Source organism: Anas acuta, chromosome 2 (genome assembly GCF_963932015.1).
Source record: "Anas acuta chromosome 2, bAnaAcu1.1, whole genome shotgun sequence".
NCBI classification, from domain to species: Eukaryota; Metazoa; Chordata; class Aves; order Anseriformes; family Anatidae; genus Anas; species Anas acuta.
In genome coordinates, this window is record NC_088980.1 from 22,574,929 (window position 1) to 22,601,361 (window position 26,433).

A 26,433-nucleotide genomic window follows, 5' to 3' on the forward strand; every position below is an offset into this window, starting at 1 on the left:
AGTTTTGGAAGATACACGAGTGGCTGGGAGCAGCTCAGCAGAAAGGGACCTGGGGGTGCCGGTGGCAGCAGGCACAGCGTGAGCCAGCAGCGTGCCCTGGCAGCCAGGAGGGCAAACCCCATTTTTGGGGTGCCCTGAGCACAGCACAGCCAGCCGGCCAGAAGAGGTGATCCTCCCTCCCGCTGCATTTGAGTACTGGTGCTGCCCCACCTCGACTGCTGTGTGCGGGTCTGGGCTCCACCACAGAAAAGGAAGTTCAGGGACCTGACAGCACCCAGAGTTGGGTACTGAGGCTGTACAAGGGCTGGAAGGCCTGTGAACAGGAGAGGCTGGGGACACCTGGGCTGTCTGATGTGAAGAGGAGGCCGAGAGGCTGCCTCATGGCTCTGGGCAGCCTGCCAAGGAGGGGAGGCACAAGGAGGAGAGGTGCCAGCCCCTGCTCCTTGGTTGTGATGGACATGCACCATCAGAAGTTCAGACTAGATATACATTTATGCTACTCTTACAAGTAAACTTTATCATCTCACTGTGCAGAATAATTTATAAAATTATACAAAATTAAACATATCCAGAAATTATAGTGCAACATATAACAAAGCTAAAAATATAATAATATAAATTTATGTGATAAATATAACAAATCTAGAACAGTTATAATAAAGCTAAAATAATAGTACATACCTGAAAAAAGAAAGTAAAAAAGGAAATGATCCCAAGTGCTAAAAACAGCAGTGAATATAAGTTGCTCTTTTCTCTCAAATATGTCTTGTCAGTTTGTGAAAAAATCTATAAAATAATATTTGAAATATCATTTTTAAACAACTAATAATCTAAAATATTCCCATACTTTACATAACTGTTTTTGATATTCATTTGTATATATTGAAAAATTGAGTATATGTTGCAAATTATTGGAGGTATCAGAAGAAAAAATCAGTTTGTAACAAGATTTTTAGGATTTTGTAAACATATAGTTCTTAAGATTTTTTGTAACAGTGCTTCATCCACTCCTCAGTTTCATAATTCAGTGGTTGTTTAAGACCTAGGTTTATCAGAAATAAGTTTTATGGGCCATGTTTTATAAGTTTTACGTTTTATAAGTTTTATATACTTTATTTGAACTTACCCCTATAATTTCTGAAAATATGACTGAAAATGCGGGTTGTAAACCTCCATTGATAATTGCACAGATAGTTCCAGCAACAAAGTATGGCCACTCAGTTTTGTTCAAGCTCATAATTTTCAAAAATGAAGCTGGAGGTAGTTCTTCATCCTAAAGAATGGTTAGGAAATATATATGTATGTGTTTGGAGAAATATGTCAAAAAGAACTATTAATATTTGATTTCCTACTCCCAGGATACATTCAGGAAAAACTAAAATATATATTTTTTAATAACAAATAATTAACTCATTAAACATTTATTTTTATAATCTTTATATTACAAACAAAGAGCTGTTAAAACATATCTGTGATTCTTGTCATAACATTTTAGCTTAATTATGTAATTTTTATTGATCAGTACTCTTGGTAATGTTTAGTTGTGACTGAACATATTCATAGCATATTCCTGTGTGTAATTCATAACTAGTCTAATTCCAGTAATTGTCCATTGAGCAATTTATAACTGATGGCAAAGTATTTGCTGCAGGTATGAACAAAATCCTCTGATATTCCAAATCTGTTGCAAGAGTTGTATGTTGGTGCAAATGTTTTGTTTCTGATCTAAAAATGAATGTTTAATCCATATATACTATGTCTATATGCTGTACAGATATATATATTTTTGATTTATAGCAAAGTGATTTTCAAGAATAAATGTATCCTAGCTATAGATTTTAAAAGTCCCATTTTATTTGTACAGTTGTTCATGGTGAGATAACAAAAGTTAGGAAGTTAGGAATACTACCGGTCAAAAGCTATTTAAAATTAGAAAAAAAATCTAATTTGTTTCACTAGAAGCTAGAAAATGCTTCTTTCTTCTTGTACCTTTCTAGAGCAGCATCATGAATACACTTAGTAGGAAGAAACTAAAGTTCACTAACAGCTCTGCAAAGATACTTACAGGTGAATTATTTTTCATATCAGCATCATCATTCTTTTCTCCTGTTTTTTTCATGCTTCCGCGAGTTGATCGTCTTCTCAGACCTTTCATTAAGGATTCTTCCTGTTCCAGTTCAGATTCACTTTTTTTGACACTGACTGCATTCTCACCTTTTTCCAATGATGTATCTTCAGCTTCTATTGTCTGAAACAGGGAAAAACATAACACTGAGATTAATTATGGACATAGTACTTTGAACTTTCAAAATTATGAGGAAATCAAAGTAAAGGTAACCAAAATCACAATTCACTGGAAAGAGATAGGGGCAGAACAATGCATAATGCTATGAGCAGATATGAAAAATTGTGTTTTATTAAGTAGATCTCAATCTTCAGAGCTGGATTCATATATGGGTATCAAACCTGTCAAGGAAATATTTACACTAGGTGGAGGGCAGAGGAGTGGAAGTATGAATTAATTCCTAACAGGGTTTTAAATTGTGTGAACCATTTACACCCATCTCAGTATCTTTTTGAGAATTCTCAGGGGAGAATTCTCACTGTTTATCCATGAAGTGAGAAAAAGTGATCCTCTCCAGTGCAGAACACTGCGAACAATTCTTGACTTTAAATGTAATAGTTCAGAATGGTACAAGTTGAAAAGAGATTTTGACTGAAAAATTTGAACATCTAGAAAAAAGCTTTACTTTTGGTGGTAGTTTTGCCAGTGTCTTTGGCAAAATGAACAAATATCTACCAACTACTGAGGGTAATAATGGCAATTAGATTAAAATTTGCCTTCAGCTTGTATTCCTTTCTTTTTCCTATTTTCCTTATTGTTTTTCATGGTAATAATAAAAAATACTTTTTTGTTTGTTTGTTTGTTTTTCTTTTCCTCTCCATTCTCTTTTCTGATTCCTTAATGTAGTGGGTTTACGTGGCAAGGTTTTGGTAGCAGGGAGCCATAGGGGTGGTTTCTGCGAGAAAGATCTAGAAGCTGCCCCATGTTTGGGAAAGGCCCCATTGTTTTCCAGATCTGAGCCAATAAGCGATGTTGTTTTGAGCCTCTGTGAGAGCATATTTAAGACAGGGAAAAAAATGCTGCGCCACACAGCAGCTGGGAGAGTGAAGGAAGTGAGGAACGGCACCAAGGTCAGTGTAGAAGGAGGGGGAGAGGTGCTCCAGGCACCGGAGCAGAAGCCCCCTGCGGCCTGTGGTGAGGACCATGGTGAAGCAGGATGTCCCCCTGCAGCCCATGGAGTACCATGGTGGAGCAGGGTTCCACGCTGCAGCCCGTGGAGGAGACCACGGTGGAGCAGGTGGCCCTGCACCGATGGAGGCTGCCACCTGTGGAAGACCCTTGCTGGAGCAGATTCCGGGCCGGACCTGTAGCCCGTGGAGAGGAGACCACGCAGGAGCAGGTGACCTGGCAGGAGCTGCTGCCCGTAGGGGAGCCAGGTTGGAGCAGTTTGCTCCTGAGGGATGGACCCCGTGGTACGGACCCATATCTGGAGCAGTTCTGGAAGAGCTGCTGCCTGTGGGAAGCCCACGCCGGATCAGTTCATCAAGGACTGCATCCCGTGGGTGGGACCCCACAGCACAGGGGACGAGAGTGACTGAGAAGGAGCGGCAGAGAAGAAGTGCTGTAGACTGACCATAACCCCCATTCCCCCGTTCCCCTGCACTGCTCGGGTGGAGGAGGTGGAAGAGGGTGGATGGGGGGGGAGGTGCTTTTGGTTTCTTTCCTTTGTTTCTCACTTCTCTAGCTTGTTAGTAATGAGCAATAAATCTTACTATCTGTCTTCTTATGCTGAGTCTGGTTTGCCCATTACAATAATTATTGCGTGATTTTCTCGTCCTTATCTCAATCCTTGAGCCCTTTTCACATATTTTCTCCCCATTCCTCTTTGAGGAGGGGGAGTGAGAGAGTGGCTGTGGTGGAGCTCGGCTGCCCACTCGAGTGGAACCACGACACTTAATTATTGTGTTGTGTTGGTTTTTATTGTGAAAGTTATAGAAATTGCTTTTTTTTTTAATTTTACATTTTCCGATTTTTCCCTTTATTACATTTACCTGAATACAAAATTACTTTAAATCTAAGGTGACCAAGTGCATTCTCATTTTATGAAGAAGTGTTTTAATTGGCCTCGTTCACCCTTTTCAGGGTGATACTCAGGTATCACTTAGATACCTCTTTCAGTTTCCTTAATGGATGTGATGGTTATACATTAAAACACCAGTGGCACAGAAGGCTATGGCAAAGCTCAGGTATAACCTAATTATCACAGTTGATATTGGGATGTACGAAAAGTACTTTTTATTCACTTATTAACCAATACATTTCTGATATTTATGTTTGATTTTAAATTTCTAATTATTTGTTTCTGACTACCTAACTATAAGTGTACATATTTTTCATTCGTCATAACCTGGATTGCTTTTCTTCTATTCCTATTCCTAAACTTTTTGTTTCTTTGTTTGTTGTTTGTTAATTATTTTTTTTAAAGAACCTCATTGTGAAGGATTATAATCAAACACCTTAAATATGCATGCTGTATTTCTCTGGTAATCAACTACTGTGCTCTACCTTGTATAATAAATTAGTGATGTTAGCTGCCTAATAGGAGAATATAGAAAAATATTTTAAGTTCAAATCACTAAAGGATTAAAAACGTACTATCCTGGGTTGAAATATGTCTGCTATCAATTCTTGTGGTTTTCTCTGTCAAATATTTACTTGCACCTAACAAAATAGGCTGCAGAATTCCCAGTATTTCTGAGAGCATACAATGGAACACACACACACACACACACAAAAAAAAGGCAAAAGCAAATGGGAAAGTACCTGCATGTTAACAAGTTTATAGTAGATTCCTTTTCTTTCAATCAGTTTAAAATGATTCCCTTCTTCTGTGATAACTCCACTTTCAAACACAGCTATAAGATCTGCATTTCGGACTGTTGACAAGCGATGAGCTACTACAATCGTGGTACGTCCTTCCCTTGCCTAGAAATAACATTTTTCATGAATATTTTTAAGTATATTCAAATATTCATCTTCATGTTAGGGTCCCAAAAATTCTCAATCCAGAAAATATTTGCCAAAATCAAGTTTACCTATTGTGCTATAAGGGTCTCTATTTCTTGAAGCTCTTTCAATAAATATCACATTCGGCTCCTCCTCATCTACTTTATTTCATAGCAATACCGGCCACTTCCCAGTCTTTGAATGAGCATAAATTATTTGCAAATTCAGGCAATTACCTTACACTTTTTAGAAGTCATTTCTTCATATTTCTTGCAGCTCTTTAAACAAATGAGCAGTACTGACCTTGTCAAGTGCTGCCTGCACAACTGATTCACTTTCAGTATCCAAAGCTGACGTTGCCTCATCAAGCAGAAGAATTTTAGGATTGCGAACCAGAGCTCGGGCAATTGCTATTCTTTGCTTCTGGCCTCCGCTCAGCTGTGCCCCTCTTTCTCCAACCACGGTTTCAAACTTCTACAAGACAACCACACACGTTTGAACAACAGTCAGTGGCACGGTCCTTTCACCACGGAAAGGCAATGTAAGGAAAGGGCACATCTCCCTTAGTAGCCCCTGTATGTCAAAACTAACATTCTTCTCAAAAGTTATGAGGAAGCTCTGCATAGCTCTGCATATTCACAGCTCTGGGAACAGCTTCCTCGGCTAAGGAGAATCCCTCCTAAGGAACTCTTAGGTGTGAGTAGGTTGAAGGGAAGTTATTTCAGCAGGACAGCGGCTTGCTTACCTTGGGTAGCTTCATGATGAAATCGTAAGCGTTAGCTTCCTTGGTAGCTTTCTCAATTTCTTCCATGGTGACATCCTCTCGGCCATAGCGAATATTTTCTGCAATGGTAGTAGCAAAGAGCACGGGCTCCTGATTCACCACACCAATAATCTCCCGCAGATATCTTACATTCAAGGTCGTAATATCCTGCCCATCAATGGTAATCTAAAGAAAGGAAGCGGACACAACCCATTTACTAAGCGTTCTGGTCAAGGACTCTCTCTCCCCAGGCTGGCACATGGCTTTTGATGGGAGACTTGATCGTGTCATTTGATCAAGGGCAACGAGACCAGAAGCTGACATTGAACAACTGTGACACACAGAGCAGTCATCTGGCTTGAGGTGTCTTACCGTGCCTTCCTTGGGATCATAAAATCTCTGGATGAGCTGAACAGTTGTACTTTTCCCACAGCCACTGCCACCAACCAGGGCTACTGTCTGGCCACAGTTGACCTTGAGATTCAAGCCTTTCAGAATCTGTATGTATAAGAATGGTTGCCAAAAGGTTATATATATATATACACATATATATATTAGGTTATATACATATAAGTTTATATATAAATATATATATTTGTACTAGTCACCATAAAATATATTATTTCACAGCCATGGAAGATACATTTTGCTTTTCTTGGGACTTGTAGAACGGATATACATAACTCTTTGGTGGAATTGCTATTTAATTTTATTTTTAAGAACATAACCTGTATTGAACTGTGTAGTGGGGCTGGAGAACAGATACACATCATCCATGTGAAATGTTTACTTATTTTTACCCATGTTTCTGCTTAACTTGTTCACCTGAGTAGTGTGAGTATACAATAATGGGAGAAAAAAAGGAATAAAGTATAAATAAAAACATTTTGTATATACAACATGTAAAGGAGTCTTTCACTACTTTATACAACTTATTTGGCTGGAATCAATTATTGAAAAGGAGAAAAGCATATTTATGCTAATTAGTGTTCTAGAAGGACTAAGCTACAATGAACTATGCAAACATGAATGACAGCATCCACATCTGGGCTAAGTTTATTTCTCCATTCTGAATGTACAACCATGCATTGATGCATTCAAATAGTGCCTCAAATGTACTTCCCAATGCATTGCAGCCCTGTGTCATCATCAGCATTTCTTTCTTCATAGATTCCTACTCTCAACACTACCACTGCCTCTTCACCCTTAGTACCAATCTGTGTGCTTCACAAGTGAAATATATCTCACTCTTTGGGGACAAGAGACACATGCAAATAACTTTTATTATGTCTTTGCTATAGTATTTCTAGATGAAAACACAAAGTCTTGCATAATTATTAATAGTTAAAAAAAGTATGAAACTTACTCAATCTTCTGGTCATAATGCATTTAGTCTATAGACCTTGCATGGAACTCAAGCAAACCTAATGTAAATAAAGTAGCAATAGAAGTTGTACTAAAATGTGTGGGTTACTACCAATTTCAATGTACACTGATTTCTGTGATCAGATCTTTTTTCCTATACCAAAATAATATTCACAATTGAATCCGTTAAGACTATTTCTATCAACTTAAAGCATACAGAGAAGAGAGAGTAAGGACAGCAAATAAACCTATCCAATGAGATAGGAAGTAACTTGCAGTCTTCATGCATGTCAGTTATTTTGCTGTACTTAATCTTGTTGCAAAGAAGAGTTAACTTTAACATCAGGTAGGTAAAATTTAGGCAGAAATGAACTCTTCTTAGTTATTTGACCTCCTAATTTTCCTTTTCTTTACTATAATTTATGCAATACTTTCTAATTGGTATAGCTTTAGCTTCATGTAATTATAATGTCTGAAATGAGAGGGGAGAAATGTCTTTGTTCATATCATACCTGTATAAACTTAGAAAATAACCTACTGAGATCAATAAATCCCTTTTTATTCATATTTCTATATGAAGAAAAATCAACTACTTCATTAACTTTTCTGATAGAAGGAAAATCCGAAGTCTTTTTCAAACATTTATGGGTAAAATGGCTTATAAAGAAAACTATGTCTTTCCTTTTGACCTATCAAAACTAAGATCCCTTTAGTTAGTCAGTGATTTTCCTTCAAGGTGGGGAAATAAATAATTATATAGTGTAAAGGCACTCTTTATTAAACTATTTTCAGAAATCATTCAAATCTCTTCGACCTTTGCTGCATTAAGACTCCAGTTTTATGACAACACTTTAAAAAAGCAAACTTTTTTTTTTTTTTTAATTATTATTTTTTTCTGTCTAGACAGAGAAATGCAAATTCTGATCTCCAGGTCACATATAACAAGTCCTTCCGGGATCTGCTTGTCCTTTGTCATTATTTTTATGCATAAACATATTATTATGCATAAACACTTGGATTAGATGTATAAAGTATGACTATTATAGCAATAAATTTTGAAGTTTTATCACATAGTCACACTGACTATAGCTTTATTCAGAAAAGCACATTTAGCTAAGGTACAAATAATTCCAGGTTAAACAGTTGTGATGACAAGGTAGTTATACATGATTTAGAGAGTCAACCTGGAGTTGTTACATTTGCAAGAAAAATTTATTTATATGATTCCCCCCCCCCCCCCCCCCCCACGTGATATGTAATGAATACCAAGTTTCATGTACAATACCTGAACATCTGGTCTGGATGGGTAACTGAAGTGAACATTTTGGAACTCCAAGTTCCCTTTAATGTGGTCTGGTTTGTAGCCTGTCTCTGAATAACTATCAATTTGAGGTTCCTGTGTGAAATAAAACATGCAGAGAAAAAAAAAATTAAAAATTACTTCCTAATAACTTTTTTGTTTCATAAAGAAGTCTTAGAGTGCACCATTATTCTGTAGAGATATAATATAAATATAATAAATATAGATCAAATTTTAAATTTATTTAGAGAGCAAGGCTTCTGAAACATGTAAGTTGCATGGTTTGCTGCCTCATTACTATATTTCTGTTAATGTAAAATACTTTTATAATTTCTCCTTTTAACACTTTGTGTGAATTTAATATATTGTCTTTAAGAACGTACCCACAGCTAGCTGTAATTTGAGATGTATTCCACTGCCTGATTAACCTGAACAGATCACTTCCAATGAGCTGTTCAGACTCTGCTCATTTAGAGCTTTGCCTTTCTGCTCTAAACATTTTGTGAGAAAGAACTGACTCACTGACCATTAAGTAAAAATCATTAAGCAGAAACAGAGTTCTTTATTACTTCTCTTTGCATTATCATCAAGGGTAGGTCTAGAATTTGAAGTATGTACAAATAATACAAAACATGTAATTCCATTTTATACAATTTCATTAGCTCGTAAAATCACAGCATCCCTGATTTCAGACTCTCCTGTCAATTAAAGTAGGTTACCAGGTTACCTGCTAGTGTTTTATAAATTTGCTGACATTCATGCTGCTGGTGGTGCCTTTGACCCTATGCCCTGCATCAACTGTAATCACATCTCTATATGTCGCCATAGATGTGACCTTCATGATAAAAACATTACAGAGTACTTCCAACACTAAGAGATCCAGTGATCCAATACTATTATCTCTGAAGCAAGAAACAATAACTAAAAGACAAAGAGGGACTGACTAATAACTATACATTCTGTCTGCTTTTATGCATATATTTATGCAACTACAGTCTACAACTTCCTCGTAAGGGGGTGTCGAGAGGCAGGAGACCTTTTCTCCATTAACACCAGTGACAGGACCCGCGGGAACGGGGTTAAGCTGAGGCAGGGGAAATTTAGGCTTGACATAAGGAGGGGGTTCTTCACGGAGAGGGTGGTTGCACACTGGAACAGGCTCCCCAGGGAAGTGGTCACTGCACCGAGCCTGTCTGAATTTAAGAAGAGATTGGACTGTGCACTTAGTCACATGGTCTGAACTTTTGGGTAGACCTGTGTGGTGTCAAGAGTTGGACTTGATGATCCTTAAGGGTCCCTTCCAACTCAGGATATTCTATGATTCTATGATTCTATGCTTCTGAGAAAATAAATGAACTTTTTAGCATTGCCAAAATTGGATAAAATTAGAAGTTAACTATTGCAGTAAATTACTAATTATGCAGCAGCAGTAAAATTAGACTTTTTATTTATTGACAATTGAACAAATATATTCTCAATGATTTAGATATGGGAAAGTTCCATTTTCCACCTTTGTTACACAGAATCTAATTAAAAAATATGTTGATTTTCCTTCCAGTCTTAAATAGGCCTCCAATATATATATCAGGTTAAAATTTGATGCTGCGATCAATTCTATGTTATTTTATCCACATTGATATTGAAATATGTTTTCAAAACATCAGATAGATATTTGAATTAGATCTTATTTTACTCAATCTTATTTACTTTTACTAATTTCATATCCATAAACATTACCTGCACTTTAAAAAGAATGGTCTCTGAGCAAGGCCAAAGATACTCACATTGTCTATGATATTAAATACGGCATAGGCTGCTCCTCTTGCATTAGCAAATGCCTCTATGCTTGGAGCAGTCTGTCCCATACTGAAAGCTCCAATCAATACAGAGAAAAAGACCTGAAAGAAATGTTTATGGTGACATATATCAAGTCCTATTTAAGCAGAGAATTATGTTTATTTATTTATGTTAGGTAACTTTGGGTCAGAGGTTCCATGCCTGTTATGGAAGTTTAAGTAGTCTAGAATTAAAGGAAAAATGAAAGATTCTTTCTTAAACAGAGAATAAGATTAAGAAAAAGACTTCTTAAGAGCCAGCTGTGAGCCAGGACTTCTTAAGAGCATGATGTGAATGCTGCAAACAACCTCATGAGGACAAAAAAGATGACTGAGAATGAAACCTGCAAATTCTACGCAAAAAAAAATGACACGATGTCTCAGGATTTATTGTACTAATGCATTCTTTGACAAAAGATATTCCGAAGATAATTAATTTTTAATTGAACACATGCATTAAAAAAAAAAAAAAAAAAAAAAAGCAACCGCTTGTTAACTGAAGCATTTACTTAGGACATGCTAAATTTCCTATATCTTGACAAAATTATAGATTCAGAAACCTTTTCAAAATTATTTTAAGATCTGAGGAAAGGTTCCCTCAAACATTGAAATATTTCCATGGACATTTTGATGTGTGTTTTTGGATCAAATTTTCACATCTGCTCAAGAAGATTTTTCTAATAGTTGTGTGAAATTAGCTACAAGTCCTTTTAATATGCATACCTTTTACAAAACTGCTTTCTTCTTTATCAGATCTGTGTCAGTAATACATCACAAAAACACTAATTCCAGTTTTAATCCCAGCTTTTACTGCATTTGTTTATATTTAACATTAGGATGATCTGTTATACTTTTTTGCTGAGCAAACGTATGGTAAAAATGCAGCCTGTAGGTTCTGCAGTTTTTAACTATACCATTTTTTATTCATATTACTTATCAGATTGCAGCGCTATTTTCCAAGAGTTGTAACCTCTTATACCCTTGGATGCCCTTATGATACAGTGCAAGACTTGCAACATACACGCTCTAATTCATGTTTTATAAACTCCTGTTTGATGAATCGCAAAACAGACAACATATAATTGCAAAGACTTTGAACAGAAAACAGCTACACACAAGGGCATGAGTAATTGTCTGAACCTGACTAAGGTGTTCTGTATGCCTGCCTGCCCTTTAAAAAACAGGCCTCATACTGCAAAAGTTCAAAAGAGACGGAATCACACATCAGAAGCAATTTTTGCAAATTTGAGTGATTCATAAATAAAGAAAAATCAGGTAGCTTTAATGGGATGTAAAAATACACGTATTCTGACTGGTTTCATCATGGTTAAAAAAATAATTTTTTTACCATATTTCTCTGATATCTCATATGAAAGTAGAATGGTTGTCACATATAGAGAAGAATTTAAGTTATGATATATGAGTTACACTTTTCTTCCTCTGGTTAGGTAGTGACATATTTTCTAGTCACAAATATATTTTCCTTCCCCTTGCTTTTTAAAAATATTGAAAAGAGATTCCTGGGTTGTATGGAGCAAAATATATATATATATAAAAAGGATTAATAAATGGATCTATTTAGAACACATAACATTTATTTTTTTAAAGTTTATGTCATTTTGCATCCTGAAAACATATTCAGTCCTGCAAATCTGAAAATAAATATCAACTAGGAAGGGTACTGTACTTCAAGTTGTGACTGAACTGCTTCTATATCAGTATGAACTTATGGAAGTCACAAAGATGTAGAAACAGATGAAAATAATCTTTATTTTATTTGGCTTGATGTAGATTTTGAAAATCCATAGCAAAAAAAGTGTGTAGACATTTTTGGTTATAAGCTTTTTTGTTAAAAAGAAAAGAAGGTACTTTGCCAATTTGGCAAACCATCCTGAGTGACCCTAATTAAGTTCTGAAAATGCACTTCAGAGTATTATTTTTCAATATGATTGGGAAGTTACTGGTAAATACTTACAGTGAGAACCTTGCCTATAGTGTACTCATCATTTAAGATCAAGGTAGTTCCATACCAGAAGGCCAGTGCATACGATGCATATATCAGTAAGAAAGCAACACCCATAGAGATATTGGCAGTAATAGCCTTTTTTATTCCAATGCGTTTAGCATCTTCTAAATTTTTACGATACCTGAAGAAAGGCAAAAGTTAAAGATACACTTAGACTTGTACCATGGCACACAGCACCAAAAACTATGGATGAATTAGTTAAAGAACATTACTTAGGTACTACAAGATAATACGATATATAAATCTAAGAATGTACAAAGGTAAACCTGATAAGGTATAAGGCAGTAAGGCATAGGGATAACTTAAGGTAATTTCCAAAAATGTGAACATCAGTTGAGCTGGCAGACAGAAAACAAAACAAAACAAAAAACAAACAAACAAACAAAAAAACCAACAGTGTATTGTAATTCAGGAAAGGGCATATGAGTTCCTTGAAATAACCTGAGGTTGAGTGAACTTTGACTGTGAACCATCCGTGACAAGTTTTGAGATTATCTTTGTTAGCTTAAGATAAAAGACTAAGATATAGCACAATAATTATGTTTTATAGTATAGCAAAAATAAAAATATTGTTTAGCAGAACCCTCACAACTACTGAGTAATCAGATAAACAAAGATATCATCATCTCTTCTCACGGCACAGCCTTTTCTGTCTAAAACTGCCACTTACTATTTGAAGTGGCAGTTTATGCACTTCCAGAGTAGAGATGATATATCAACCTGATTTGTCAATTTCTTAAAAAAAACAAAACACCCTAATTGCTATTCAACACATCTTGTTGAAACAACAAGTTGTCTTGATCTTGTAAAAACTAGTAACAGGCAATTTCCAGACCCATTACCTAGCAAGCACAATGTATACCTCTTTGGGCACACTTTCAGCAGTGAAGATGCAAGAAAATTTGAAACCATCTGAAGTGAGTCCTTTAGAATCAGCTGATGAAAGCAAGAGTTGCTCTTACCTTTTAATTTCTTTTTCTTGTCCTCCAAAAGCTATTACAGTACGGATTGAGCCCAGAACTTCCTCTGCCACAGCTCCTGCTTTTGCATATGCAGCTTGCTCTTTGTCAGTGAATGTAGAGAGAACCTAATGCAGGATCAAATATTTGGACTTGAGAAAAACAGAATGAATTCAAACACTTTATGATAAAAGCCATTGTTACATTCTTACAACATGAAGACTTTTGGTTGTATTATGTATAAGTGCAGGAGTTTTTGATATTAAAATTTTTAATTATACAAAGTATTCAATCAAATAATTTAGCACTACCCATTCTCAACATCTACAGGCTGGATTTTGCACTCTGCTTTCACCCAAGAGCAGGAGATCAGATGAACACTTACACTGAGCTGGTGGGCTCTCCTAAGGCTACCTACTCATCTCTGGCTGCCTTAACCAGAGGGCTCAAGACTTACATTCATTGGCCACAGTCTGTGAACACTCTCAGCTAGTACATGGCACTTGCCTTTCTGCTCCTGCCTCTTCCCTAACACACTCACCCAAGACAGAAAAAGCTTATATAATCTTTGAAATGTAGGGGAAGTAAAATACTAGAAAAACTGAAGGCTTCCAAACTGCAAATGTAAGACACTCCAATCCCATTGTACTTCTCTCATGCAAGTCTGCCTAAAACTTCTTAACAAAGCTGCCAACTACTCTGAAAAGAAACTGTGTCTGAAACCAAAGCTTGGTCTAACTTCTTTGATTATTTTTCAGGAGGTGCAATTATTTCTTTCATCAGAATTGAATGTGAATGAAGTTTTAAATAGTTACAGATATGCGTTCTGCTGTTATATGCTGTTTCCTTTTCCACATTAAATATGCTATATTGACATAAACAGCTTCAAATTAAAGCAAGTCTGCCCAATCCACTGGAATTATAAAATTGAAACTACTTGAGGGCATTTATATACAGTGCACCTCACAGCTTATGTACATAGATGTTCTCTAAAGCCATCATAATTTCCTAAGCAATACATTCCAACTGTAAGAATTGCAGGTTTCTAGATTCATTTCATTTCATTATTTTTCATTTATATAAAACCTGACATTGAACGCATAGCAGCCTACCTTTGCCCAGAGGGCTGCTGAAAGTCCTAGGACAGGACTGACTGCAAGTATTACAAGGGTTAATTTCCATCCTCTTACGAGGCCAACAATAAATCCTGTCACAAATGTTGTTAGTGATTGGACAAGCAATCCAATTTTATCACCTATTCCTTCGTTAATCTTGGAGACATCACTGAAAAACAAATTACATCCAGACAGGAAGGTAAATGTAGGAAGCACAGAAAGCTTTTCAGTTTTGTTACATGGGCATCTGTGTAGATAGTCTTCATTAGTCTGCAATAGTCTGTGTAGATAGTCTTGCAATAGTTTCTCTAAAGATAGAGCAGTATATAATATGGTCACAGAAATTTTCATATTTCTTGTGAAAATGTAATGCTATATATCTGTTGGCTTCTGAAAATTTTGAAATTCTTTGCACTGCAAAGGTTCTCTCACTTTATCACAATTCCAAATTTTCGATATTTGGGAGGAACAAATATTTGGGAGGAACAGCTAAATCTTTTCATGTAAACAAGGAGAAAGAAATAGCTTGTCAAGCAGTTCAAGATGTTGAATGACCACTGCTGTGGTCAGTCATCACTGTGCTCAGCTCCCAGTGTGCACAGAACTGAACCGTGTCTTCTTTTCATCAGGGTAATCTCATACTGTTAGGCTTTAGTCATCCTCGGAGTTCACAAGGGAACTTATCTCAATGCTTCTCTGATAACCTTATGACAGTGCAGCATCAGAATTATCATAAATTCAGTTTCTTTCCATGAGATAACTTGCATGAGATTCACAATGAAGTAAATGAAATTTAAAAATAAAAAATATTGCAATCTGTACATATTTAATGAGATAAAATAACATTGCAGAAGGTATAGTGCACTTACTCAGTGAGACGAGTGTTCAGCTCTCCCACATCATTTACATCAAACCATCCAATTTCCTGTCTCATAATTGCATGAAAAAATTTTTCTCTAATTTTTTTTATTTGTCGGCCTGCTGCTAGGGTCCAAAATGAAGTTTGGATATAAGCAGCAACAAGAACACCAGCTGCTAGTGCAGAATAGTCATATGCATATCTGCAAGAAAAAAATAAAAATAAAAACTACCTTGCTAGTCTGTATTTAACTGTATGCCCGCTTTTCTTTCAGACTTGAATTAGAGTTTATATGTTTCTATTGTAGTTTTCACTTCCATGTAAAATTTCCCAAGTTTTTTTCTGAGTACTATTTAATATATTATTATATTAATAATATATTATTATTACTTTAATATATAATATAATATTATGTTAATATATTATTATTATTTAATATGTTATTATAACTTTACAGAAACATAATAATAAATGATGCTCTTGTTAGACAGAAATTACTTTTTCTTCTTGTCAGTGTATCTGTTTTCTTAGAAGTTTATTTTAGAACCATATTTGAGATACAATATCCTTTTTGCTTAAACAAGTCATGTAATTTCCAAAAACATCATAGCATTTGTGTTTTAACACATTGAGGCATAATCATATATATCTGTATGTCATATTCACAGACATATAATACAACATGCTTGTCTACATAAATATACATATATGCATGCATGTTATAAATACTTCCCAGTTGGGGAATACAATGTGACTATTTATACATCTATTTCAATTAAATGCCACTAGATCAAAAATTATTTTGCTCCTTATCATTCTCATAACTGATATTTTATTTATAATTAAATTCATCTCTGTGTCATAAGCAGGGTGTCATGTGAAAATCAAGAAGTGTATGAACCACTGTATTTCTCAAGCTGAAACTGATTTTAAGCCACAGTTTTAAACCGTTCAAACAGAATCAAATCAGATCTGATTTCAGTCAGAACTGGTATCAGAACCAGTTAATGGTGAAATTAAACCCAAATGAAAACAGGATAACAATAAAAATAATAATAATAATTAAAAAAAAAAAAAAGCTTTAAAACCCTTAGGAGCTTCACTCACAAGAAGTAAGTTAAGTCATACCAATTCTTTAGAAGCATGAAATTTGGCAGGAGTAAGCTACAGAAATCTGTGATCTAAGCTGCAGAATTCTGCTCAAGAAAGGAGAAAAGGGCTTTATAGATGAAACTTTTCATATTTTAATCCAACATTTTCAGTGACTGATATATTGTACAGTTTAGGCATGGACTTTGGAACTGTGATCATTATGAAATGAACTGTATCTAAACTGATTAATAAAATGGGTTAATGTCTAACTGAAGATTGGTTAGTTGAATATCGACCTTGATTATATTCAGATCCATTTAAAACCTACACATGAACTACCAAACTAAAAACAAGGACACTGCTTCAAAACTCTGTAGTAAGTACTTTAGACAATTACTTTATGGTGTTATGTCACTTCAAAAAATGGTTTTATGTGTGGACTTTGTTTCATGACAAATTGTAAGAGAGGGAACTGATATCTTTACAACATGCCATGCTAATGAAATACATTCTGTAACTTCACTGCTGAAACTTAACAGAGAATAAATGCTCACTGCACTGTAAATTAACTGTTCTTTTTCTATTGAGAAGTGGATTCTAGCAAACTCTTATCTGAGTAACAAACATAACCAAGACTACACATAGTTGAATACAACTGAGTAAGATCTTTGTATGAACAGTTTTTATTATTACTTTACCCGCTGGCAGGCATTCTCAGAGAAACAGGGAGTGGGCCTGAACAGCTTCTTCGAACTGGGAACACACTAAATTAAGGCTCTATCCAGAAAGTTTAGAAACTTGATAAAAGAAAACCTATTCTTGTACTGTTAATACATCTCTTATTCTACAATTCACTTCCGAAGAGAAGTTCAGGCTGCTCTGTAAGCACTCTACATCTTGCTCTCAGACTTAATGTCTATAAGACAAGGTGACATGGAGGATGCTAAGAACAGATCTCCCTCACATCTCTTAGGGCCATGAGAACAGGCAGTTTTCAACATTTAGATAATATTCACAATTACACTTTCTTTTGGTTAGCTTTTCTGTTTTGCTGTACTTTTTGTTCTTTTGTTCCGTTGTGAATCCTAGACAACAGCATGCTGAGGATGATAGGAGGGTTTCTATTCGTTTTGATATGACATGACTTGAGGTCAGAGATTAGTGTTTTTTTTTTTTTTTTTCATTACTATTGCCTTGAAGACCATATTGCTAATCCTGTGATCTCGGGTGTTTTTCAATACCTAATGAGGAACAAACTTCAATCTGAAGAAAAAGTTGAAGTAGTACAAGAAAATGCACATAAATTTTAGACAACCTGCATAAACCTAATCCATGAATAGCAGCCAGTGAAGCCCCCTAACAAAACACATCTATTGATAGCTGATGTTCCTTTTTGTCTATGCATCTGCAATATTACACTCTTATCTAACAGAATCACTAATGACAGCTCTCAAATGCTAGATTTAAAATTGCATTTAATCTAACTGTATTTTTGTGTAGGCCAGGTATTTAAACTGAACTTGATGCTTTGGCAGGAAACTAATAACTATCTGACAATTTTAATTCTGCTTTTTATCAGTGAATGAACATAGCTCAACAAATTGATGGATGATAATCAATATAATTTTTCTGCATAACATGTACTGTTTATAAATTCAGAGGAAGGAAAAGAGGAAGGAAGAAAATGCTGATGACACTGAGACACAGAGCACCCCTGTAAAGGGGGTGGAATGGATGAGAGTAAAAGATTACAGGGAAGTTGTTGGGAATGACTGGGAATGTTCAAGAATCTTCCCAGTGAATTCAATAATCTCAAATACAAATCTTTATTTACATACATTATTCAAGTAACCATTGCTTTTATGTTGTTTAAAGTATGCAAAATATCTATGGGAGAAGAATGGCTTGACAGCAAATTTGTGCCTACACTTAAAACAACCAAAAAAAGAAATATCAATTTCTAATTACCTTGTCATTTCTTCTTCCAGATTGCCAAAAATTTCTGGAGGGGGAGTCACATTAGAACTGTTTCCTTAAAAAGAGTAAATACTTTTAATAGAGCAAGTTTTAACAAATTTATTTTCCTGCATGCTGTTCACTAAATTTTGAGTTGGTATATCTCCTTTTGATTCTCATAGATTTGAATGAGAGGAGGTGTGCAATTAGTTCAGGCTTCTACGTATTCAAAAACAATGATTATACTAATAGAAGGTTAGTCCTGACTCTGTTGCCTACAAGGCTGCATCAGTATAACTTGAGCTTAAAAGATCTTCTTGAACATTCATTACATGCTTGGTTTGTGTTTGTTTTTTCTTTCTTTCTGAAAACAGAGTGCATTTCTATAATACCAAAAACAATTAAAAATGCAAGTCTAGATATTCACCTCACACTGGTAATTGTGGATAGCTTAATTCTTTATGAAAACATTGTCTATAAAGTAGGTGCTGGCACTAAAATTTTTCTCCCCCACACCAGAAGTTAATGACAAATGTTTTGAGACTATAGCTGCAGCATTTTGCAATTCCAAAAATCTGATCAATTTATTGTACTTGGAAAGCAGTAGATCACAAATTACTTGTTCTGATAAGGACAGTCTGTCCATGTCTCTGTCTTGCAGAATAATAAGAGTAAAAATGGATGCAGGACAGAAGAGAGTCACATGCATTACCTTTCTGTATCACCATGGACATTTATTTAAATGGTTGATAACTTTTTACATAATATTCCAGGCAACGAGTCTATTCACAAGTTTAACATCTAATGTTTGGTTTCAAAGGACAACCTAATCCGGTGTAAGTGTCAATTCTCCCTCTTATATCTGCAGTGTTTGCCTGCCAGTCTGTGTTTGATTTTTTACTTCTAATTTAGCAAATGAGGGGACTCAACAAATTGAGCCATGAGAAAATTAGTACTTTTATTTTTAGTAGCAAGTTTTCTGGTGGATCTACTTACTGATCTGATTCACCTTGTGAGCTATAATTGACCTTAATCCCATTGTGAGCAAGGGAAGCAACAGGAGCTCATACTGAGAGGAGCAGAAACTGAAAGCCAGCTTCTTTCTCTTTATCATAGCCACAGTTAAACATTATTTGTTAAATGTATATTTTAATAGATTATTTGAAAAAAGAATCTACTAAGGGAGAAACTAAGAACAAGGAGAAAAAAATCAGAATATATCTCTATTACAGTATAAACAACAGTTACTAATTTACACCACAGTATGTTAGCAAGTTGGGTTTGATGACACCAATGTCTCAAGTCAAGATGCTCAAATCTCTCTGGCTGTCTTCTAAATATAAAACATCGGTCTCTCCATATTCTTACCTACAGAACCTGTGTTTCCAAAATTAACAAAGCTATCAGTCATATCACCAAAAATTGCCATCGCAATAGGAAGACTGGTTCCATGGGCCATTGCCATTAGAGTGCCAACTATCATTAGCGATTTATCTGTGCAACTGGAGTATCGAAACTGTGAATGAGAAGAGAAATTCAAGTTCATTGTGGTACTAGAATGTTATGTTTACAAAGCCAAGAAAAAGCTATCAATTTTATACCTGGTTGTCATAAATCTATAACTTTGTCTAATTTGCAATTAGATTTATTAAACGACTTAAATGTAGAGAAATACATTATTCTAATATAAACACTTTTATACTGTAAACTCTCCAAACTAGAGAACAGTAGCATTTAAATTTATCAGTATCTGCATATGGGTAAGAAAGGTCATATGAAAACAAGACAATTTGCCTTCTTGAATTTTGCACTTTAAAGTTCAAATTATATGAAATTTTAATACCATTGTGATAATTAAGGCAATAATTAATTTTACTGCAAATTCATTATTATACAGTTAGAAGAATTATTCCTAATGTACTTCAGACATTATCAAAACTTACTGAAATCCTAAATATCTCTTGCCATTTAACTCAATAAAGTTTATGCTCTTCTCTTAGAAAGCCATTGGATAGATTCTGCGCTGTAAATACAAGTTTTACTGTTGTAAATCACAGTGTTTTTGCAATGCAATTGTACAAGTACAAGCTAGTATAGCAAAACAGAAGAATCAGGTCATTGGCCACCACCTTGCACTGTAGTTTTATTACTATTAATTCCCATATCATTGCTGTGCATTATGCACACTAAACCTACAAAACATACAATATTTCAGATTTACTAAAGAAAATCTAGGATTTACTTTGATTAAATATTAACAGATTACTTTATTTTAAAATATACAGAAAATTAAAAAAATCTGTAATTTAAAGTGCTTTTTGGTTTTTAATTCCATGGTATTACCCTTTAGTGCTGACACAGGTGACTGAAAAACGAGTAATGGACTGATAAGTGTGATTAGAACCTGACTCAGGTAATTTAGAGGACAGGATGACACTAGTAATCTCAGGTATAATTATGCCCTTTTCATTGTGTTGAAAAAAGCAACTAAGCACATAGAAATCCTGATTTATCACAAAAATTAATCTAACATAGGTGTACTTAGCATGATAACTTACTAAGGGAAGGCTTCTAAAAATCCATATCAATAATAAAACTGTTTCTTAAAAAAAAAAATACATTCACAAAAAAATCTGCTAGGTTGCAAAAACATATCCAATATTCTGTACTATCCATGTATTTGGTAGAGATCAGAAAATATATGCAGTTCTCTATCATTATTTTAAGCATTTAAAATGTGACACTTTGAAATGTGACACTTTTTTGCATGCATGTAAATATATGTACACATATATATAGTTTGAATCTTACCAGTGTAAATGGGCTGACCATTTTAGGCTTTTCCTCTTTCTTCTTCTTTCCCTTCCTTAACGGATATGATAGTTTTAGTACATTTAGAAATTGACAATATTTCAAAAAATAACAGTGCATTGTTAATGAAGTTCAGTTAAAAAAAATATGAAATCAATTTATGGGAAAGAATTGTGTGTAAAATTAGTATGATTTATTAGGCATTATTGGGATTTTTGTATTTAAACCTCTAAATAGCACCTGATAAATAGCATCAGCTCCCAACTGCTATAAATTTAAATCAAGCTCTTCACAGGTCTCTCATGTCAAGGATACAACAACCCCATCAGGGACCAGTGGTTCCACTATCTCAAGTTGTGAACTGAAGCACTATGTAGCTTTCAAAACAAAAAAGAGGAAGATAGCTTATAGAATCAGATTTTCTCACATGGGGATGGAAAATTAATAAAATATTCAAGGTACTTAAAATATTGATTCCCTGCCATACAAATAATTTTACTATAAATTTTAGCTGATGACCTCATTGTATCCATGTGATATAATCTGATATAATTTATACCATATTCTGAATTTCCTTTTCAATAAAATGTAGTAAATCCTGTGGACACTTAATCTTTAATAGAAAAAGAACTTTCTCCATCCTTCTGTACAAAATAAATGTGCCAATGAATCAGAATCTGATAAAAAGCTTTCTTTTACTAGGCTTTCCCACTAAAATAAAGTAAATTAAAATATGAAATTCAATAAAATACAAAATAAGATAATGTAATCTTATATGCTTCAATAAAGAACAAATTTACAATGTCTAAGAATATTTACTGTTTGCCTTCTTGTTCTTGACCCTGGCTGGATGTAGTGTTCTCATGACTATTTCCATCTTCGGTACTCTTCTGCTTCCTTTCATCTTCAGAATGCATTTTAAATTTATTTAGGGTAGTTCTCTGTAAAATAATACTTGACTGAGAAATATACAACTATTATGTCAAGGACAATAATCTCAATGACTGCCTGTTTGACAGAAAAAATATACATATTAAAAACAATAAAGTTATTAACGTCACTCTTTGTAAGTGAATCATAGTAAAAGGCAAGTATAAAGTTGTTGAAACAAACCCAAATATTTTGTGTTTGCTTGTCTACATTTTGTGTTTCTACCTGTTTGATAGCCACAGGCCTTCTTATTTAGAATTTTCCAATTTTAGTTATTTGTGAATTTTATAAAATACCCCCGATTTAAAAATAAAAGCATTGACTTACCGTGCAGGTTGTTCTCAGTTTGCTTCTAGTTCTCTGAAAGATTATTCAGAAATCAGCTGTATTAATATGGTTAGGACATGCAACATGATTGGACTTTGCTCTTCTTATGTAAAACAGGGATGATGAACAACTTTCTCTCTCTCTCTCTCTATCCTTTTTTTTTTTTTTCTGACTCTCATTGCCTCACCTACTCTGGGGTGTAAAGTGTACGCACTTTGGACTCTGCTTCCCTTCCCTATAGGGAATATTTAACAAATAAAAGGTTTAAATAAATGGTTGTTTCCTTTTCATCTGTGAAAATAGATCTGAATAGTAATTTTTATCCACCAGGAAAAGTTATTTGCCTAATTATGCCCCTTTAAGCCTCCCTGGAATCCCTCCTTACCTTTTCAGAGACAGTGCTGAATGTTCCAGGTAACAGTAACGCTTAAGGACAAATCCATTCTCGAGCACCTACTGAGAATGAAACCAAGTATTACAAAATAGTCTTTTGTTTCTTTCCACTTCTTCTAATTCAGAAAATAACAACCCATTTATCCTGCAAGAAAAACATGAGTTTACCATAGTCACAGAATCCCAGTGTTTGAGGTGGGAAGGGACCTCTTGAAGCCATCTGGTCCAACCCACTGCTCAAGCAGGGACACCTGGAACAGGCTGTCCAGGACCATGTCCAGGTAGCTGTGGAGATCTCTGGAGACAGAGACCCCAGAACCACTGGACAACCTGTGGCTCAATCACCTGCACAGTAAAGTACTTTGTGGTGTTGAGAGAGAACTTCCTGTGTTTCAGTTTGTGTCCACTGACTCCTGTCCTAGCACTGGGCATCCCTGAAAAGAGCCTGTCTCTCTCTTTTTTGCATTCTCTCCCTTCAGGTATGTCGACAAGTCAGTAGGATACACCCTGAAGTGACTCTTGACATGTCTTGTTATCTCATGATGGCTTGTTAGTGACTTAGGATAGTGTGCATCCTTTCTTGTTTAATTGCAGAACAGCAAGAGACTTGTTAAACAAGACTCAGTTTAAAAGTGGCTTTGAAATAACTATGGTCAGCAGAAATTTGCTTACATGTAGGTAATATCCTTTTGATTTTTAATGCATGTCCATGAAATGGACCATTTATAGTACCAGGAAATGTTTATCAGTGAGGTGTTTACTGGTGTCTGCAGGCACTACTTCACTGAAAATGATAACAAACATTTAAAAGAAATTTAAGTCTTTTAAAATATATTAATTGCACTACTTAACTACTATTATTTTGATGTATATAGCAAAATAGACATGTTCAATACATGTTCATGTATGTGTGAAAATTATGAAAAGTCAAATAAAATCCCTGTCCTAGAAAACAAGTAAATTTATAAGAACTTCTCTGTAGATTTCATATCACTCTGCTTGAACAAAACTTACTTAATGTGCTAACATAATTTTTGTTCCTTTTAGTCATTTATAACTGTAACCTCAAAATTTTAAATAAACTGAGTACTTTTATAATGTTTTGGAATACAAAAAGTCTTATCAGAGTGAGGATTACTTCAGAAAAAAAATATTAAAATCAATAAAAATATACATATATAATATATATATATATATCAATAAAAACATATATTGAAAAGGTTTACTCAATCCTCTCTTTATTAAGGCAGTAACCAATTTCCATTTACCTGACATAGTTTTACAACTCCCTGATTATTTTCACAAATCTTTCTTTAGAAATTTGAGCATAAGAACTTTTGTTTTTTTTGAAAGATGACCATCAGGTCCGTTGAAATATTCTGGGGAGGCCATAACACAGAAGCCTGAGGCATAATTAATTCCCTCCTCCTTCTTGATAAAAATGTGGGGTTTGAATCATCTCTCCTAGTCACACCACTGCAATGACAGATCGTACTGTAACAATAAACTATAATAAGCCTTAAATCTTTCTCTAAGTCGTTGTTTTCCCAGGCCATTCACAAGTCTTGAAAGTAGGGCCCCTGTTCTTCACAAAAGTGTTTAAGTTGTCTTTCACATTATTATAACAATTTTTGGACCACAGTTAGTTGGGGAACACAGATCATTCTGTATTGTAATTCACTATTAGTTATTCCAGATTATTTCCATGAATATAGTTACCTAAATTTACTTATCTAAGCCCTTTCTGTATATTAAAATGTCTAATATTTTATGAATAAAGTGATCATCAATATTCTTCTGGAACAGCAAAAAATATATATTTGAAAATAGGGGATCTCTTGTTCTTTGCTGAAGTTTCAACTACTCATGCTTCCAGAAAATAACTTGTTTTGAGAGAATCTCATCTCACGGATCATACATCGGTACCATGCTTTTTGTTGTTGTTTGTTTTTGTTTTTATCTGATGATGGCCAGCAAATGGAATGACCAATTAACATATGATATTGGAGTAAATGACACAGAAACTTTAATCTGAATTTGACATGCGAGTCAAAGCATTGTGACAAGATGACATGACACCTTCAAAGACTTTTTAACAATATCAATAAAAACTAACTTTTTAATGGTTTTCAATAAAAATAGTAAACAAGAAAATAATCTGAAACAAGTAATTCAAAGTATTTATGCATTATAATCAGAGAAAGGACACGCATTACTTTTTCTTTTATTTCCCTTAAAAATGGAGAGTTCGATTTTCTATTAAGCTCCAGGTAGGTGAAATGCTGGAGAGGGCCCCAGGAATTCTGTAATGATTCTAGGATATTCAACCCTGGAATAAGTTAGAAAAACTGTGAACAAGCTCTGATTTATTGTACTCAGGAAATTCGTGTTCCGTTTTAGTAGCCTTTCTCCTGTTAATCAGTGCTGGAGAAGACTACTACTTTGTACAGGAACTGTAGAGGAATTTTGCCAACTTGGCCCTTGTTCTATCAACCAGCTTTGTTCTGTATGAAGACAATTATCACACAGTTGGGAAATGACAATTTTGTGCTCCCTGAAATGTTTCACATACTCAACCACAAGACACTTCCTATAGCAATAGCTTGGCATCTTATTTGTCCTGGACTAACCATGAGGCCACATTAAATTACTGTAAGAATCAGTCTTCTATTTGTTGTTGTTGCTGTTGTTGTTGTTTTTTAAATGCTCTGAAAAGTATGTTTTAATGTTATTACAAAGCTCCACTTTTATTGTCTGGTTTATCTAGTAAGAGGAGCTGCCATGAACTAAAGTAATGCCATGAATTTCCTATTAGTAATGTGCCAGTTTTCCGCTTTACAAACTCAGTCTGGCTTCTGAAAACTTCAATTCTATTTGGCTTCAAATACTATTTGAACTCCATTTGGCTTCAAATCAACAACAGAAAACTTACATAAGTCTGCAAATTCCTTTGAGAGAGATTTCCTACATACGGAAAACAACTTTCTTTGTGCTTATTTCTCACTGAAGTTATTAAATATGACTTGATGATACATTAGTGTGTTAGGAGATAATATTTTTCATAATAATTGTTTGCAGTATAGTCTCATTTAAAATGGGAGTCTTCCTACTTTTGTAACATGAGAAAAGTATATTTAATTGAAGTTATATTTATATTAGTCTAAGTTTCAGTAAGATTTCATAGAGTATTTAAAACAGGATTAAAAAGTTACATCTTCATAGAACACGAGAAGAGATATTTTTTCACCCTCAGCACATCTGGAAAAACAAACGACTTTTGAATCTGGAAAAATGAGATGTGTAAGTCAAAGAAATGACAACTAGTACAGAACGTTAATGTAGGCATTTAAGAGTGTTTAGGACTTTGCTTCAGCAGTTACCATTTTTAATATGCTATATGAAAAATGATGGAAAAACAATAATAAAAGGGACTTTTTGTGCAGGTGGAAAACATTTTTTCCCTGTTGAAGTTGAATTAAATAGATACACCTGGTAACATTCTAACAGTACTATCAATCAAGGACTTTAACTGAACTTTTATCTCTCCCTCACTGAACCACTTTGATTGGATGTCTTCTCCAATGCACAAAGGGCTGAATACACACAATGTAAAAGTGTATAGCAGTTATTG

The 26,433-nt window shown here is 34.7% G+C and overlaps 1 protein-coding gene across 6 annotated transcripts in view; it reads right to left on the reverse strand.

Annotated features, from left to right (window-relative positions):
* The window catches only part of LOC137852289 (ATP-dependent translocase ABCB1-like), a 54,724-nt gene that overhangs the window by 13,073 nt on the left and 15,218 nt on the right, over window positions 1-26,433 (reverse strand). For 4 of the 6 annotated variants that reach the window (XM_068673877.1, XM_068673876.1, XM_068673874.1 and 1 more), the window contains 19 exons: window positions 22,795-22,865; window positions 22,410-22,442; window positions 21,972-22,093; window positions 21,153-21,207; window positions 19,710-19,857; window positions 18,354-18,417; window positions 15,304-15,495; window positions 14,432-14,603; window positions 13,323-13,447; window positions 12,310-12,481; window positions 10,284-10,397; window positions 8,485-8,595; window positions 6,207-6,332; window positions 5,817-6,020; window positions 5,375-5,545; window positions 4,889-5,050; window positions 2,066-2,248; window positions 1,127-1,273; window positions 682-786 (listed from right to left, as the gene is read on the reverse strand). In XM_068673877.1, the coding sequence (XP_068529978.1) occupies window positions 682-786; window positions 1,127-1,273; window positions 2,066-2,248; window positions 4,889-5,050; window positions 5,375-5,545; window positions 5,817-6,020; window positions 6,207-6,332; window positions 8,485-8,595; window positions 10,284-10,397; window positions 12,310-12,481; window positions 13,323-13,447; window positions 14,432-14,603; window positions 15,304-15,495; window positions 18,354-18,417; window positions 19,710-19,857; window positions 21,153-21,207; window positions 21,972-22,069 (2,349 nt within the window). In that variant the 5' untranslated portion in view covers window positions 22,070-22,093; window positions 22,410-22,442; window positions 22,795-22,865. Of the gene's footprint in view, window positions 1-681; window positions 787-1,126; window positions 1,274-2,065; window positions 2,249-4,888; window positions 5,051-5,374; window positions 5,546-5,816; window positions 6,021-6,206; window positions 6,333-8,484; window positions 8,596-10,283; window positions 10,398-12,309; window positions 12,482-13,322; window positions 13,448-14,431; window positions 14,604-15,303; window positions 15,496-18,353; window positions 18,418-19,709; window positions 19,858-21,152; window positions 21,208-21,971; window positions 22,094-22,409; window positions 22,466-22,794; window positions 22,866-26,433 lie in introns of those variants that run through there. The other 2 variants (XM_068673879.1, XM_068673878.1) reach the window with 2 other exon arrangements.